Consider the following 18,145-nt stretch of genomic DNA (forward strand, 5'->3'; position numbering starts at 1 on the left):
CAAGATCTTCGCAGATCTGAACCCGGTGTGGGGTAAATTTGGGGATATTACCGTAAGGATGGTTTCAGAAACTTCATGCTTGATTTTCGTCCCAAACGTGCAGTCGAGAGAGTGGGTATTGCAGGTAGGCTACTGGCAAGTCGACCATTGTGCAGTTTCTGTCTTCCCTTGGTCTGTAGAGGGGTCTCTGCAAGATTTGGAGCTGAAGTTCGCTCCAACTTGGGTGATCCTCAAGAATATTCCGCCTCAGTTATACTCCCTAGATGATATAAGTGTTGTTGCAAGTGCTGTTGGAGAACCGCTTCATACGGAGAAGTCAAGGTTGGATCCCTATCATTTTGGCGACACCAAAGTTAAAGTAGAGATTGACTTATCGGTGACTCTCCCGAATGTTGTTGAGGTGAGAGACTCAGAGAAAAATTCGGTTAGAATCAAGATCGAGTACCCAAAGATTCCTCCCAAGTGCTGCAACTGTGGGAAGTTTGGGCATCTGATGAATCGTTGTCCTAAACCCCCAATGAAGAGAAAACCGCAGCTTCAAACTCAGGAGAAGGAACAAGAGAAGGTTAAAGTGGCTATGGCTCCACCTTCAGTTTCGGTCTCGGCCGTGAGTGCTCAGATGGACTTTGCGAACACGACGTTGGCACAAGACAGTGAAGCTACTCATGTGCAATCCGCTGGTCCTTCTCCAAGTACTCAAAAACGAGCCAGGTCGAGGTCCAGAGCCAGGGAAAGACGTAGAAGCCTCTCAGCGTTACCTTCACACCGTATCTTTTCTTCTTATAGTGAAGGGGAAGAGGGAGAGATAGTTGAGGTCTCGAAAGCAGCGGAAGTAACTCTTTTGAGACAGGAGAGAGCGAGAGATTCGGGAAAGAAGGCAGAATGTAAAAATGATTTCGGTAGCAAGGAAGAGGAGTATACTTATTCGGACCCCCCGCAGGAGGAATGCATTTGGTTGAAGCCAAAAGCGGCAAGACGTGCTCAGAAAATAAGAGAACAGAGGGCTGCTTGGAATGCTTCAGGAGGTCGGCTGTTAAAGCAAAAGATTCCATTGTCTCTGAACCGAGGTGGTACCTCGGGGAGGAAACAAAACCTCTGATTTTGAAATTTGCGGTTTATCCCTACAGTTTAAGATTATGAAGATATTTAGCTGGAATGTAAGGGGATTAAATAACACAGATCGTCAAAGAGTTGTTAAGGATTGGGTTCAGAATGGTCGTTTTAAAGTTGGAGCTTTCCTCGAAACGCATGTTAGGGAGGAAAATGCTGCTGCAATTCGTGAAGCAGTAGTTTCAGGCTGGAGGTGTGTTACTAATTACGCGGGTTCAGAAGGAGGCCGCATTTGGGTGGTTTGGGAGCCATCGGTGTCGGTCATGGTTTACAGCAAATCAGAGCAGATGGTGGTGTGTGGGGTATATGAACCAGAGACAGGTTTATCGTATGCTGCGATATTTTTTTATGGGTATAATACTGAATTTCAGAGAAGGAGACTTTGGGAGGACTTGGTAAGGGTTTCAGAAATGAGGTTAGTTAAGGAGGTTCCTTTAATTGTTTTGGGAGATTTTAATCAGATTAGAGCTGCATCAGAGCATTTCTCGATTGCATCTTATCTGCTTCCTGTGAGTGGAATGGGGGAACTACAGGAGTGTCTACTAGAGTGTGGATTGGATGATCTGGAAACTAGAGGAGTGTTCTTTTCTTGGTCTAATGGAAGGCCAGAAGATCCTATTTTGAGGAAGCTTGATAGAGCATTGGGTAATGATTCTTGGAGAAACAGGTTTCCGGATGTTGTAGCAGTTTTTGAAGAGCCAGGGGATTCAGATCATGCTCCTTGTGTAGTAGATTTTGAGGTGTCGCCTGAGATAAGGAAAACGAGCTTCAAATACTTCTCCTTTTTATCTTCTCATCCAAGATATCTGGGAGATATTCAAGCAGCATGGAATGAAAATATTTTAATAGGGTCAAAGCTGTTCTCTTTGAAGCAAAAGTTGAAAGCGGTGAAAAAGGCTTGCAGGGAGATTAATAGAGTGGGTTTTACAAATATTCAGCAGAGAGCCAAAGAAGCTTTGATGAATCTGAAAAGTGTACAAGAGCGTCTTATGACTGCGCCCACGGATTTGCTATTTCGGGAAGAGTTTGTGGCTAGGAAGAAATGGAAGTTTTTTGAGGCTGCACAGAACATTTTCTTCATTAGAAAATCACGAGTCAGGTGGCTTAAAGACGTAGATGCAAACACCAAGTTCTACTTCAACTCGGTGATAGCTCATCAAGCAAGAAATGCGATAAGATATCTTGTTGATGCGCATGGAATCAAAATTTTCAACAGAGCTCAGATAAAGGATATGGTGGTGTCATATTTTCAGAACCTACTTGGGACTGTGAATGGAGATGTAGTTCCCATGTCAGTGGAGGAGCTTAGTGGGTTAGTGGTATTTAGATGTACAGATGGGATTAAGGAGGCCTTGATCACGATTCCTTCAGAAGAAGAGATTAAGGAGATTTTTTTCTCTATGCCGAAGAGTAAGGCTCCTGGGCCAGATGGTTTCCCAGCGGAGTTCTTCTGGGAGTCCTGGAGTGTAGTTGGGAGTGACTTGGTGCAAGCGGCACAAGAGTTTTTCAGGGGCGGTAGGATGTTTAGAGGCTTTAATGAAACAGCCATATCCTTAATTCCAAAGGTAGTTGGGGCTGATAAGCTGAATTTGTTTAGGCCCATTGCTTTGTGTTCCACAATCTATAAGGTTATAGCAAGGGCAATCAAGAAAAAGCTCCAGCTAGTGGTTGATGGCATTGTCCAAAGAAACCAAGTGGGTTTTATTCAGAAGAGACTCTTATGTGAAAACGTCCTGTTAGCTTCAGAGTTGGTAACCGATTTCCACAAAGAAGGTGAGACGAGAAGAGGATGCTTGAAAATTGATTTGACGAAAGCATATGATAACCTTCATTGGGAGTTTGTGATTAATTTGCTTAAATCGTTTGACATGCCAGAGCAGTTCATTGGATGGATAAAGGAATGTATATCAACGCCAACGTACTCTGTGATTGTTAATGGAGAATTAAATGGTCATTTTGAAGGGAAGAAAGGCTTGCGGCAGGGAGATCCAATCTCTTCATTACTATTTGTAATGGCTATGGATGTGCTATATAAGATGCTGGATAAAGGGGCTGTGGATCAGGTCTTCAGACCTCATCCATCTTGTGAAGATCCTCTTATCACCCATCTCAGTTTTGCAGATGATGTCCTAATCTTTTTTGATGGGTCTGAAGAGTCTCTAGCCGGGATTATGAGTATTTTGGAGGAGTTCAAAGCTGTCTCGGGATTAAGAATTAATAAGGAGAAGACTGGGTTGTTGTTGGATGGAGGATGTTCGGCTAGATGTCAGGAAATGGCAGAGCGCTTGGGGATTAAGCAAGGGGCACTACCCATTCGATACTTGGGTGTGCCTTTGTCGGCAAAAAAAGTGAAGAAGAGTGATTTTCAACCTTTGTTGGATAAGGTTCTTCTCAGATTTAACTCCTGGACAGTCCGTCATCTATCTTTTGCTGGTCGGTTTCAACTGATTCAAGCAGTAATCTACTCCACCATTTCTTTTTGGGCCTCGATCTTCATTATCCCTAAAGAATGCATACTCCTGCTTTGTTTGAAGATGGACTTAGATGGCTTAGAAACCTATCGCCTGATGAGTTTGTGATGCTGATCGCTAAGCTTGTGTTCCAGGCAGCCTTGTATAGTATTTGGAAGGAGAGAAATGTTCGAATTCATAATCAAGCTTTCCGACCAGCCCAAGCCGTGATTCTTGAGATGAAGCAAACCATACAAGCCCGCTTGGATCCCTTGTCAAGAGCTAGCAACTCTAGGAGGACTGATACCACCTTATTAGGTACTTGGTTTAACTTTTTCTAGCAGGGGAAAAAAAGAAGAAGTAGAAGAAGAAGGTGAGGTATTTTTGAATTTTGAAGATTGGTGGAGAGTTGGAGCGGTGAAAAAGTGAAGAAGAGTCGACGTAGTTCAGCAGTTTCTTTTTCTTTCTTTGTATAGTTAAGGTTTTGAAAGTTTTATCCCGGTTTGTGGGCGCCTTATAGGTGTAAAGTTGTAGCTCTTTCTTGTTCTTTAATAAAAAAAAAAAAAAAAGTTTCTGTTTGTATTTTTTTTAATCTTTTAATAACATTGGTGTGATCATAAATGTTTTCTACGTCCAAGTACTAATCAGGTCCATAAAAATCCGGGTTTTCTTGCTACTTAAGTGGTCTTTGGGTGGCCAAGAAGAATCGAACCCAGGACAGAAGCTCCAGCTGGAACTCCTTTATCACTAAACCAAAACCACTTGGTTTGTTCACGTTTGTATTATGGTTGTGTTGTGGTTTGATCTTTTTCTGTTAAAGTTGCTTGTTAAATTACGGTTTTAAACATTACAATTGAAACCCCCACTATAATGTTTTAGTAAAATCTGTTAACATGAATTACCTACATACTCACAAATTAAAACGGTCTTTGGCAACTCTGTAATGTTCCTAGGACTGAGCAAAATAAGCCAGGAAGAGAAACAGTATACTTATTCTAGCTAGGATATATAGCAAAGACAAGAAAACAACATTATATGGAAAAAAAAGAAAGATGATATTGTTTAGATTCATTGAACAATAACGACTGAGAGCATCCGCATTGAGGGTTTATGAGGGGAGTTCACACAGAAATCAAGAAAAAAAAAAATAAAATAATTCAATCCCATGAACCTCTCTCTCCCAAAGCTCTCTGGGATGAACTCCTCTCTCCTAAAGTTCATCACTGTAGCGCGGGCCCCACGTGTCGTGGCGGCCTGCGATTGGTCTAGTTTTTTTTTTTTTTTTTTTTAAAAAAAAAATCAAAAATAAAAAGAAAAAATAATTAATAATGAAAAATTAAAAAGATGAACCCAAGAGGGAGTTCATTGATGTGGGTGCGCTAATCAGCTTATAGTCCACACACAATTGTTTCCCACAAAGTCTCATCTCATCTGTTAATTTATCCTCTAGTTTTACTTAATTGATTATTGCATATATTGATAATAATCTTTTTCACTCGCATTACTTAATTGATTATTGCATATATTGATAAGTTTTACATGAAGGAATAAACGCGAGTGATCACTGGTATAACAAAAAATATAAATTAATTTATCGTTCCTTTCATCCTGATTTTCTTATGCTTAACGATAGTTCTAAATAAGTTGTAACCAAAACGTCCACAATAATGGTCCAGGAAAAGGCTATGCACTCGTGAAGAAGAGTTGTGCCATGCCATGCCATGTGGTGTCTTTTACGAATTGTATCCTGACGTTATCTTTTCAACTTCTTCTACATAATTTTTTCTTTTCCTTAACTCTCTAGCTTGTGGCAGTCTTTTGCTTTTTAATCATTGGCGTGGGACTCAAACGGAACCTCAAACGGCCATTTTCTTTATAGTGATCACACGCCAATTCTTCATATTTATACCCCTGAGGATGGAAGACGCTTCTTGAGAACAAACACTCACCTAACATTCTCTCTCACTTGGCTCACAAACAAAGAACAAAAAGAGAGAAAATCTTTAGACGCGTTAAGAGTGATCATATCTATATAAGCTCAGGTTGAAACTTGATCCTAGCTTATTATATGTATACAAAAAGGTTTAAATCATCTTATAACCGAACTCCTGTTTTTTTTTTCAATAGCTTGATTTGGTGACCTTAGTGGAACTTATGGAAGTCTTCGAGTAAAATAGACTGATTAACGCATACAATCGTATCTTCAGTATTTTGCAATAAGAGGAATTCTACCTACCTTGGATAATTTTTAGTAACAAAGAGTCCTCATGAACATCATGGCACCAAGACATACAAAAGATTCTTCAAAAGCATTTCAAGTTTTGGCAGCTAATCTCCTCAAACATATTATGCATCTATATACAAGGCGAGTTAGAAGAGGATCTTTGACATTAAAAGTGTACTGACCAAGTGGTTTTACCTGTGATGAGAACACAACCACACAAGTCCAGGGTCCTGAGATCTGGACAGCCATAAGCTAAACTCATAAATCCATCACACTGATTTTCTCAATAGCCTGCACACACACACACACACACAAGAAGAAGGAATCTATTTTTAGTTTTTTGATCAAAAACCATGAATGAGAAAGTGCATAGAGGGAACGATCACTAAGTTTCAAACTTTTGCTGAGATCAAGCTCTTGTAGCTCATGGCAGTGATTTTCTATGGCCTCCACTGCATTATCCTCTAGTTCAGGTTTGTCTTGACGCAGTATAAAAGTTTGCAAGTTTACAAATTTGGGAGCAAGAGAAAGAACCAAACTGTTCATGTTGTTGTTGCACCTGACAAAACAAAAGAAATAAAACAAAGCAGAGGGTGTAAGACAAAGATCAATCTGAAAACACAGCAAGTAACAAGAAAGAACAGAGCTTCTAAAGGTTCAAAGACTCAAATGAGTTGTCATCTAAGACAAAAGATCTGAGCTTTACACAAACCAGACATAACCCACAAGATGAGACCAAACACAGAGACCAGATGATTGTGCCTTGACAAATTTTCTAAAGGTTCAAAGACTCAAAGAGTTTGGCATCTTAGACAAAAAGCAACAACAAAAGATCTAAACTTTACACAATCCAAACAATAAATCTATAACATCTCGGTTTGTGATATATGGAAAAGGCTTAAGATAATTGATTTGGCTACCTATGTCACCAGGTTGACTTACCTTTTTCCGGAGCACATCCAGAAAGAACTACAGAGTTAAGTGTGCTTGAGCTGGAGTAGTGGAATGATGGGTGACCTATCGGGAAGTGATTCGTGATAGCGTGCGAGTGAGGCAAAAGCACGGGAAAAGGTCGGATGGTGATTGCAGGATCAGTAAACAATGATTTTGAGTCTTTGGAAAAATTAACGGACCGACCATTGGAACGGGATGGGGTCCACGGGCCGAGAGAGCGGGCGTGGACGGCCCATTAGCTGTGGACGGTCGGGACGTTACAAGTGGTATCAGAGCTGGTTAGCCATCTCGGTTCTGACTCGAGAGGCATCTTGAGACCTGTCGTGGGGCGCAACGAGGACGTTGCGTTCTTTGAAAGCATGTGAATTATAACATCCCGGTTTGTGATATATGGAAAAGGCTTAAGATAATTGATTTGGCTACCTATGTCACCAAAGTTGACTTACCTTTTTCGGAGCACATCCAGAAAGAACTCCAGAGTTAAGCGTGCTTGATCTGGAGTAGTGGAATGATGGGTGACCTATCGGAAAGTGATTCGCGATAGCGTGCGAGTGAGACCAAAGCACGGGGAAAGGTCGGATGGTGATTGCAGGGTCAGTAAACAATGATTTCGAGCCTTTGAAAAAATTAACGGACCGACTGTTAGAACGGGATAGGATCCACAGACCGAGAGAGCGGACGTGGACGACCCATTAGCTGTGGACGGTCTTACAAAATCAACATAAACCCACAAGATGAAACCAAAAACAGTTAAACCCACAAAATTGGACGAGGACCTCAAAATTGGTTTCATGCAGTTTTCAAAATATAATCTTATGTAGGAATATTTATCCAAATTTCCCCTAATAATTAATACATATGGAGGTGAGATAATTCAAAAATCACTGAAGAGTTAATTCTCTATACTCTTTTGTTCTTATAACTTTTTCAACATACGATGGCATTATATTAAAAGGAAGGAAAATATATTAGTAGAACCATATCAAAAGAACAACCTAAAAGTGGAAATTAAAGCCAATCCTGATATTTCAAATTGTTGACCATAGTTCTTCATTTCTTCTTTTTCTTTTTAGTTCATGTTAACCCAGATAAAACCAAATATTTTTTTTTGCATACTAATAGGTTTAGGCCTAGGCACGGATCAGATATCCAGGTTTTCGAAGGTATTTGTGATTTACTTCGTATGTCACGGTTATCTAATTTTTCGATTTACTTTGCTTCGGAAAAATACAAATATTCGAAAAAACGGATATCCGGAAAATAAATAGATATTTACGAATACTTAAAGATATCTCATATGTTTTGATTAATACAAATAATCTTAAAAATTTGTATCAATTTTTTTTGTAAAATATTTTTTTGCATGATATATATGATAAAAAATAAAAGAAGTAGTGAATCTACATATTTTGTAAATTTTTTGAACTTAGTTAACAATTATAATAACACAAAACTTAAGAAAAAAATTATAATTGCCATAAATGTGTTCTCTTCCTTTTATGTAATACTTTTATATAAGTAATAATGTGAATATAATTTATCAAATCATATGTTAGAATAATATTTATATAATTTTATACACTAAAAACTTTAAATATAATCAAGATATACATGTATTTATATATTACCGGATCGGATCGGATATCCGCTTCCCAAAATTTTAATAATTGTGATTTGCTTCGATTTTAACGGATATTGATTTTTAGTATTTGATTTGCTTCGAAAGTTTACGGATATCCGGAATTTTTGGATCGAATCGAAACGAATAACGAATCGAATAAAATTTAACGGATAAAATGTGAAGTCCTAAATAGGTCATCAAGTAATGTGGTAATTTACATACTTTGACTTCGTAGACGATTTTTGATGTGATTCCAGCAATGGTCCATTTTCATTTTACTTGGTTTATATCCTTGTATATTTAAATATGTTTTTTTTTTGAAAAGTTATAATTTAAAGTTGTAGATTGAGGGTTCTCTACAAAAGTGATTTATTAAAAAATTGCGGAAGAAATGTTTAAAAAGAAAGTTTTACTATGTGCAAGTTATATATAAATATGTTTGACTTAACATTTTTATGCTATGTAGGTAGTAGGCCCGAGACTTTTATCCGAGATCCGGATTGGATCCGAGATTCGATCCGGATCCGATCCGAAAATCTGGATATCCGGAGGGGCCGAATCCAGATCTGGATAGTAAAATGTTGGATCCGTCAAAGCCGGATCCGGATCCGTAAATTTTATTAATAAATATTTCAAAAATAGTAATACTTATATATAAAAATTAATTTAATTTAATATATTTTCATTTTTATAATAGTATATATAAATTTTATGCAAATTTTGTAATATTATACATATAATTAAGAACATTATATATATTTTTATTTTTAAATTATTGTTAAGATTTTATATATATTAATATTATTTTTTATTTATATTAAGGATCCAAATCCGGATCCGGATATCCGCCGGATATTACAATTTTTACAAAGATATCCGACACTCGGATATCCGAGAACTCCTGATCCGGATAAAGATAGTAAAATTATGGATCCGCCGGATAAGGATCCGGATTCGGATACCTTAAAATTGTCCGGATATTCGATCCGTCTCAGGCCTAGTAGGTAGGTAAATGCATGTCAATGTCGTAAAATCCTTGTGGTGTCCCTGAAAAAAATGTTTTTTTTTTGTCAAACTTCTGAAAAAATTGTTTTAATCTTATTACATACGTGTTGTTGTTAGAGTACTCTTTTGTTCTTCGGATATAATGGGCCGGCGTAGGTGGAGACACCATCGTGTTCGCCACTCTAGGACGATCTCAACATATTCTCCCTCTCCACAACCCATCCGCCGTCGATCTCCAGAGAGCTCCGAATCACCGACGGCGAATCCGTAAACTTCAACGGCCACTTCCCGTCTCCTTCACCTGCCCTCATCTCTCTCCTCCACGACGAAAACTCAATACAACTCGGAGACTCCTCCCCTCTCCACCTCATCCACGTCACGGCACTTCCAGCTACCGGCGACGATTCCGATTCCAAATCCAAATCAAAACGACGTCATTCCGTCTTGGAAGCTACCCACCGGTAACCATCGGAGTGTTATTAATTCGTTTAACGAGAAGCCTAGCCTACGTGTCGACGCACGAGTTGAGAACCGGGTTAACCCGGAGGCTCAGGCCGAGTGGGATCACCGACTCGGGACGGGACTCGCCGAGTCAAAGGTGTATTAACGTTACCAGAACAGAGCACTCTGCTCAGACTTCATCTGATGCTGGATCATCTTGCGGCCCAGTGAATCAAGACATCAAGCCCACTAGTCAGCCCAATCAACAGATCACACAGCTGTCCTCGGAACACGTCAAAAGCATGATCAACGTTCAACGGAGAAGTGTATACCGCGTACGTCTACAACGGCTCATATGACAGCTCATGGCATATCGACAAACAACAGATTTGGGTGTCTTGGATCATGTGCTGAGGTGTCATAAATGATAAGATTATGAGTCACTATAAAGTGTAGCTAAAGAACATGATGTATGCAGGTTGAAAGTTTTTGAGAATCAATAAAATATTTCTTTTTCTTCAAGGTTTTTCTCTGAGATTCACATGGTATCAGAGCCATGGATGATACCTCAGACCCACTTTCTGTTCCCTCTCTGAGTATATCTCAGTGTGTTACCTTGAAGCTTTCCTCATCTAACTATCTTCTGTGGAAAACACAATTTGAATCCTTCCTTTCAAGTCAGTGTCTTCTTGGTTTTCTCAACGGTGATTCTCTTAGGCCTGCTCCGACCATCACTACAAGAGATGGCGATGTTGTTACTGAAGCAGCCAATCCTGAGTTCACCAAATGGGTTCGTCGAGACCAGCTTGTCATGGCTTGGTTGTTTGGGTCACTATCCGAAGAAGCTCTTCGATCTGTCTACGGTCTCAACTCTGCACAAGAGGTGTGGTTAACTCTGGGAAAGAAGTATAACAGGGTTTCAGCTACTCGCAAACTTGATCTGCACTGTAAGCTACAAGGTATGACCAAGAATCAAAAACCTATGTTAGAGTATCTGAGTGATATCAAGAGTATCTGTGACCAGTTAGATTCTATTGGCAGTCCTATTACTGATCAAGAGAAAATCTATGGTGCTCTTAGTGGTCTTGGTAGAGAATACGAGTCTATTAGTACTATTATTGAGCATTCTGTGGAGTCTGCCCTTGAGATGACCTTTGAAGATGTTGTTTTCAAACTCAATACCTTTGAAGATAAGCTCAGTGTGTTTAATCAAGCCCCTGAAGCCACACCTCACTTGGTGTTTCATACTGGACGTGGCTATACTAGCAGAGGTCGTGGTTACTATAACCGAGGGGGTAGCAGTCGTGGACGAGGTTCTGGGGGTTCTGGTTCCTACTCAACACGCAGAAGAGGACTGGTTCCAGGCCAACTTGTCAAATATGTAACAAGTATGGTCATTCAGCTTCGAGATGTTACAGTCGTTTTGATCAGAACTTTCAGGTTCCAGACAATGTTCATACTGCGCTTTCCACTATGAAACTGTATGATCAAGAACAGCTTAGTGGTCAGGAATGGTATCCTGATTCCGCTGCAACAGCACACATCACGAACAATGGATCACAACTTCAGTCTTCTGAGCCTTATCTAGGCAATGACCAAGTGATTGTGGGGAATGGCGACTATCTCCCAATTACTCACATCGGTTCTATTGCTCTGCAACTTCCCCAAGGTACATTACCTCTCAATGATGTGGTTGTGTGTCCTGCTATAACAAAATCCCTTATGTCAGTGTCTAAACTTACATCTGATTATCCGTGTGAAGTAACATTTGATGATAAGTCTGTGTTTGTAAAGGACAAGGTGACAAAGCAGGTGATCACACAGGGAAGAAGACATAAGGATCTTTATATGCTGAAGAGTGTTCAGTTTCAAGCTTTCTACTCAAATAGACAGCAAGTCACAAGTGTAGGGATATGGCATCAGAGGCTTGGCCATCCCCACATGGAGATTCTTCAGCAACTATCAAGAAGTAGAGCCATAGTTCTAATTAATTCAAGCTCCAAGTCACTCTGTGATGCTTGTCAAGTAGGAAAGAGTAGTCAACTTCCTTATTTCTCATCAGATTTTGTTTCAAGTCAACCTCTTGAGAGGATACATTGTGATTTGTGGGGTCCTAGCCCAGTTGTATCTTCACAAGGCTTTTGCTACTATGTCATCTTTATTGATAATTTTTCAAGATTTACCTGGTTCTATCCCTTGAAGCTTAAATCTGATCTCTGCTCTATCTTCATAAAGTTTCAAACAATGATAGAGAATCAACTTCAGTGTGAAATCAAGCAATTCCAGTGTGATGGTGGGGGTGAGTTTGTCAACACTCGGTTTCAAACTCATTTGGCTTCATCAGGGATACAACAGCTCATTTTTTGTCCACACTCACCTCAACAAAACGGTCTAGCTGAGCGTAAACATAGACACCTGACTGAACTTGCTCTAACTATGATGTTTCATAGCAAAGTCCCACAAGATTTATGGGTTGAGGCGTTTTTTACATCTGTCTTTCTTGGTAATCTTCTACCTTCCTCTGTTCTGAAAGACAACAGAAGTCCTTATGAGATGTTGCATGGTAAAGCTCCTACCTACACGGCTCTAAGAGTGTTTGGATGTAAATGTTATCCGTATCTGAGGCCTTACATGCAAACTAAGTTGGATCCAAAGTCACTTCTTTGCGTGTTTCTTGGGTACAATGAGAAATACAAGGGCTACAGGTGCTACTATCCTCCTACTGGCAAGGTTTTCATCAGTAGAAATGTTCTCTTTGAAGAATCTGAGTTTCTTTTTGCAAGCATATACAGTGAGTATCACAAAGATACTACTTCACCGTTGCTTAATGCCTGGCGGTTATCTTATATTCAGAAACCAGCTCCGAATACAACAGATCAGACTGTCCAAGAGGAACTTCTTGCCAGACATTGCATACCTGAAGCCCCTCAAGTTATTCCTACTTCACCAGTGCAGCAGATAGTCCCTCCAACGCCTCCAACTCCACATTCAACTTCGTCTGATGAGAGCTTACCGGCAGTTGAGTCTCCCGAGATTACAATACCTCATCCTATGACAACCAGAGCAAAATCAGGGATTCATAAGCCAAACCCACGATATGCACTCTTCACCGTAACAGAACATCATGCTGTACCTAAATCAGTAAAAGCCGCTCTACGAGATCCTCTTTGGAATGATGCAATGGGAGTTGAAATGACAAACATGGAAGAAACTAAAACTTTTGAGCTAGTTCCTCCAGAAGAAGGTCAAGATCCTATAGGCTGCGGTTGGGTCTATAAGTCTAAGTTAAATGCTGATGGCACACTACTTAAACGCCGAGCTCGTTTGGTTGCAAGAGGGAACCAGCAAGAAGAAGGTACTGATTACTATGAAACTTACAGCACTGTTGTAAGAACAGCCACCATCAGGACAATGCTTCATGTTGCTGTTACTAAAAATTGGCCTTTGAAACAACTGGATGTTCAAAACGCTTTTCTTCATGGTGACTTGAAGGAAACTGTATATATGCTGCAGCCTCCTGGTTTTGAAGATTCGTAACGCCCTGATTATGTCTGTAAGTTGAAGAAAGTCATCTATGGCTTGAAACAGGCCCCAAGGGCATGGTTTGATAAGTTCAGTGAGTTTCTTCTGAGCTTTGGTTTCACCTGCAGTTTTCCGGATCCATCATTGTTTATCTATCATCAAGGGAGTGATGTCATATATCTCCTCTTGTATGTTGATGCCATGATACTAACAGGAAACAGCAGTAATTTGCTGGATCAGCTTCTTGAAAGTCTTAATAAGGTGTTCAGAATGAAAGACATGGGTCATGTTCATTATTTTCTTGGCGTTCAAGTTCATCAGACAGCTGATGGTCTATTCTTGAACCAAGAGAAGTACGCTCAAGATCTTCTCATTACTGCAGGGATGGCTGACTGTAGTCTAATGCCAACTCCTCTGCCTCTGAAACTCGATCAAGTCACTGGTCAAGATGAAGTCTTCTCTGAGCCTTCTTACTTCCGTAGCCTGGCGGGAAAGCTCCAATACTTGACAATTTCAAGACCTGACCTTCAGTTCTCTGTCAACTACATATGTCAACGGATGCATTCCCCAACAAAGGCTGATTTTCAACTTCTAAAACGCATACTGTGTTATGTGAAAGGAACACTTTCTATGGGCATTGGTATAAAGAAGAACACAGATTCCACACTCTTATGTTACAACGATAGTGATTGGGCCGGTTGCAAGGATACAAGACGCTCCACTGGTGGATTTTGTAATATGCTTGGTTCTAATGTCATTTCCTGGTCATCAAAAAGGCATGAGACAGTGTCCAAGTCATCTACTGAAGCAGAATATAGGACAATGTCCATAGCTGCTTCCGAGATCGTGTGGCTTCAAAATCTTCTCAAAGTTATGGGCCTGCAACAGAAAGTTACACAGCTTCTGCTCTGTGACAACTTGTCTGCGGTATGCTTGTCTACCAATCCTATGTTTCACAAAAGAACCAAGCATTTCGATGTGGATTTTCATTATGTCCGTGAGCGGGTTGCTTTGAAGGCGTTGGAGGTAAAACATATCCCTGCTGCCTTACAACTAGCGGACATTTTCACCAAATCTTTGTCTCAGGAGCCATTCTTCAAGCTTAGGTCCAAACTTGGAGTTTCGTTACCTTCATCCCCAAGTTTGAGGGGGTATATTAACGTTACCAGAACAGAGCACTCTGCTCAGACTTCATCTGATGTTGGATCATCTTGCGGCCCAGTGAATCAAGACATCAAGCCCACTAGTCAGCCCAATCAACAGATCACGCAGCTGTCCTCGGAACACGTCAAAAGCATGATCAACGTTCAACGGAGAAAGTGTATACCGCGTACATTTACAACGGCTCATATGACAGCTCATGGCATATCGACAAACAACAGATTTGGGTGTCTTGGATCATGTGCTGAGGTGTCATAAATGATAAGATTATGAGTTACTATAAAGTGTAGCTAAAGAACATGATGTACGCAGGTTGAAAGTTTTTGAGAATCAATAAAATATTTCTTTCTCTTCAAGGTTTTTCTCTGAGATTCACAAGGTGGTGGAGCACGGTGGGTGGTCGCAACGACGTCGGTTGGATCAGCGTTTTCCGAGCAGTCTTGCCTGTTGACAGACACAGTCCAGTCCATATTCGAAGGTCCAAATTCTCTGTTTCTACTACTACCGTAAGACCCACCACCTTCTCTACTGAAATCCCTAAACCCTAAACCTTTCCCTCCTTGCCCAATTCTGGGTACCAAATTGGATCTTGACCCCTCAAATTTGTTAAATCTCGAGTCATCGTCAACGAATTTCTCAAATCTTTCTTTGGGTTTCCTCCCCTGCGAATCATACGCAGCTTGGTACTGGAGAACATGAAAAGGCATGACTTTTTTTTTTTTTTTTTTGCTTAGCTATTTAGGGTTTTATCTGTGAAATCAGCTGGAGATAAAGAGAAGGGGTACGGGGAGAGAGAAAACAATGCTTGACAAAAAAGGTGTCATGATGACTATAGTTTCATTTTGACCAGAAAACCTAACTAAAATGTGATAAAAGTTTGAGAAAGTGAGAGTCCTCGAATGTAATAGTATAAGTTTGCTACACTCGCTCACAATGGAGTATTTTCTTTTCTGTAAGCTAATTATTTAAATTAAAACAACATTTTGCTTTATTTTTATTTTTTTAAGTCAAATTTTACCCGAGACACGTGATCTCATTTGCTATCAACTGCATCCGCCACGTGTTTTATGCCGGTCTTAAAGTGAGAATATTTTCTTACGGAGAGATAAAGTGAAACTATTTTTGAAACTGATTGTGGTCTAAGACTACAAGCAATGGAGGTGTTGAAACTTTAATTCAACAGTTTAATACTTACAATGCCTGTGTTGAAAAGAGAGTTGAATCATAGGTGGATTAATCATAGTTGAATCTTTTCAACTAGTTGAATCGAACATGGATGGAGAGAGAGAGTCTACATGTCATATTATTATTGGAGTTAAAAATTGAAGTAGGAAGAAGAAAGAGAATGAAATAACTTATTTTGTTTTTTCCACCTCCATTATTTGATGTCATTTCTTTTATAGTAAATTAATTTTTATATTTATATTTTAATCATAAAATTTCATCATTTTCCATACTCTATTAATAGAAATTTGTTTCATTTTATTTGGACATATATTTATAAATAGAGATTAATCTCATTCATTTGGTGTTTTAAAACTTTTTTTGTTAAATAAATTCCAATAACAATTTTTTAACAATTTTAATTTTGTATTGTATAAAAATAGTTAAGAATAGGAATATAAATACGAAATAAATTAAAAGTATTTAAAACTATGTAACTTTTGTTAAAAACTTAATTATAATCAATGATATTATTTTTAAATGTTATTTATTATTTTAAAATATAAATATTAAAATATTTTTAAAAAAATCAAGTTTAATATTATAATATATTATTAACAATAAACGAAGATGAAAATATGAAATAAAAATAATGGGGGCAGCGTGTTGAATTTTATTAAACAAAACCATTGTAGGTAGAAAAAATTAGATGGCTGTTGAATTATGATGTAGAAGAAAGAGAAGACGATATGGAATGTAAAAAGTGTAGTTCAGGATGTTGAAAAATTCTGACCATCGTACATATTCTAAGAGAGCAACAACGTTCACAAACATAATACAAACATAATACAATTCTCAGAATAGCAAGTTGCTTAGAAGAGGCTTAATGTCTTTATATATATAATATTTTATAACACAAATCTAAACACACAAAAGAGTATATTAAAAACATAAATTATGTTCTATTGTTTAAACCATTTTTATACCAATACCACACTCAAGAAGACAACAATATATTAAAAGCATAATTTATGTTCTATTGTTTTACACATTTTATTTAGTTTACTAGTGTGACCCATGGATGCTGGCTCTATGCGTCGATTTCAAATGCGAATTTGCGGCCGCGTGAGCGATGCAGCTCGTAGAATGTCCCTTCCAGAACAGGAACAGCCGTTTCTTCTGTTATTTCTAGAACTCGTTTGACGACAAGTGCCGTCGAGCTGCTTGTTCCATAACGTTCCTTTTTTTGAGAAAGCCATACCGTTTCTTTCCATGGTAATCTTTCTTCTCGACAAAGATGGATGACATCTTGTCTCCTGGAACCGTCTCTACACGATCACCCAATACCTTTTGAGTAAATTCCTCCAGTGATGCTACCCCATTTTCATAGGAACCAATATGCTCCTCAAACAGCGTCCTAAGACGTGTATCCTACGTTTCACAAAAACAGAATTTGTGGGAAATTTTATATAATCGAAAGTTAGTTATATTTTTACTAACAACATTCAGCATTTTTTATATTTTAAAAGACATTTGACACAGTTTTATGATTTTTTAACTGAAAATAGTTATGCTATGCATAGTTTATAATACCTCACACCAATCTCTATTTTGTTTTTGTTAGATTTTCGGTAGTTTTAATTCCATCAATAAATTACTATCATTAGAATCAGATTGAATATTTTGGCATTTGATCATTAGTAATTAGTAATTGCTACATATATTTCCTTCTGTAATATTTACGCATTTGATCATTAGTTTTGGTTGGGCTGTCTTGGCCTTGTTCAATATAAAAAAAAAGGTTGACAACAAAACTAAGAATCGAACTTGGGTTTCGCGGAAACTAAAATTAACTATGGAACCTGCTGAACTAATTGATCATTACGTAAACTAAAGTAAAACAGAGAGGTTTAGAAGGAGATTGATCACCTTTAGCGAAGTTCTGTTGTCCAAACCGCTCAATGACAGCGTATGAACCCCAAAAGGCACGCGTCTTGTGTGTATAACTCTTTCTGACGCAACGGGTTTGGAAATATGAAACACAGTGCTGGTTGATAGATCTCCCACAATGAGTTCATACGTGTACGTGAGCTCTCTCGGATCAGGATCATCCTGAGTAAAATTTTCAAATGACATACCCGTTTCTATCCATTCTGCAAACGACTCTGGAGTGTGTTTGCCCCTGTGGAAAACATTCAAATAATAAGGCAGGCAAATGAGGAAGAAAACTGACTTGTTAATCAAGTAATTCATACCTCCACGTACGCAACCGGTAAATATGACGGGCCATTCGATGCTTTATAAACAACACTGACGCGGTTGTCATCATCGTCGTGGAGGCACGAATCAACAAGGCAGGCGAACTTGCCTTCTTTGGAAACTAATATCCAAACGCCACCGTTCTGGTCACTCCTACACAAGCCTCCCAAGAAACCCCGATAATCCCAATCGGCATCTTCAATCGACCTTTGATTCATCGCAAGAAACAAACAG

General features: G+C 38.9%; 2 protein-coding genes across 2 annotated transcripts; one reads left to right on the forward strand and one right to left on the reverse strand.

Moving 5' to 3' along the window:
• Positions 1–58: 58 nt before the first annotated feature.
• LOC106308987 lies at positions 59–1,099 on the forward strand. Its single transcript, XM_013746083.1, has one exon. It carries the CDS (start codon positions 59–61, stop codon positions 1,097–1,099), a length of 1,041 nt encoding a protein of 346 aa, XP_013601537.1.
• Positions 1,100–16,726: 15,627 nt separating this feature from the next.
• LOC106311394 lies at positions 16,727–17,791 on the reverse strand. Its single transcript, XM_013748582.1, has 2 exons — positions 17,582–17,791; positions 16,727–17,083 (listed from the first exon to the last, which is right to left on the reverse strand). Exons 1-2 carry the CDS (start codon positions 17,786–17,788, stop codon positions 16,841–16,843), a joined length of 450 nt encoding a protein of 149 aa, XP_013604036.1. The 5' UTR covers positions 17,789–17,791; the 3' UTR covers positions 16,727–16,840.
• Between the last annotated feature and the right edge of the window lie 354 nt (positions 17,792–18,145).

This window comes from Brassica oleracea, chromosome C8 (assembly GCF_000695525.1).
Source record: "Brassica oleracea var. oleracea cultivar TO1000 chromosome C8, BOL, whole genome shotgun sequence".
In the NCBI taxonomy this organism is placed as follows: Eukaryota; Viridiplantae; Streptophyta; class Magnoliopsida; order Brassicales; family Brassicaceae; genus Brassica; species Brassica oleracea.

What these genes read in the sequence shown, in the direction of transcription:
- LOC106308987 (XM_013746083.1), top strand. Translation starts at nt 59, where the DNA reads ATGGTTTCAGAAACTTCATGCTTGATTTTCGTCCCAAACGTGCAGTCG.
- LOC106311394 (XM_013748582.1), bottom strand. Translation starts at nt 17,788, where the DNA reads ATGTCATTTGAAAATTTTACTCAGGATGATCCTGATCCGAGAGAGCTC. An exon ending in ACAACAGAACTTCGCTAAAG is followed by an intron (nt 17,084 to 17,581) that starts GTGATCAATCTC and finishes TGTGAAACGTAG; the next exon opens with GATACACGTCTTAGGACGCT.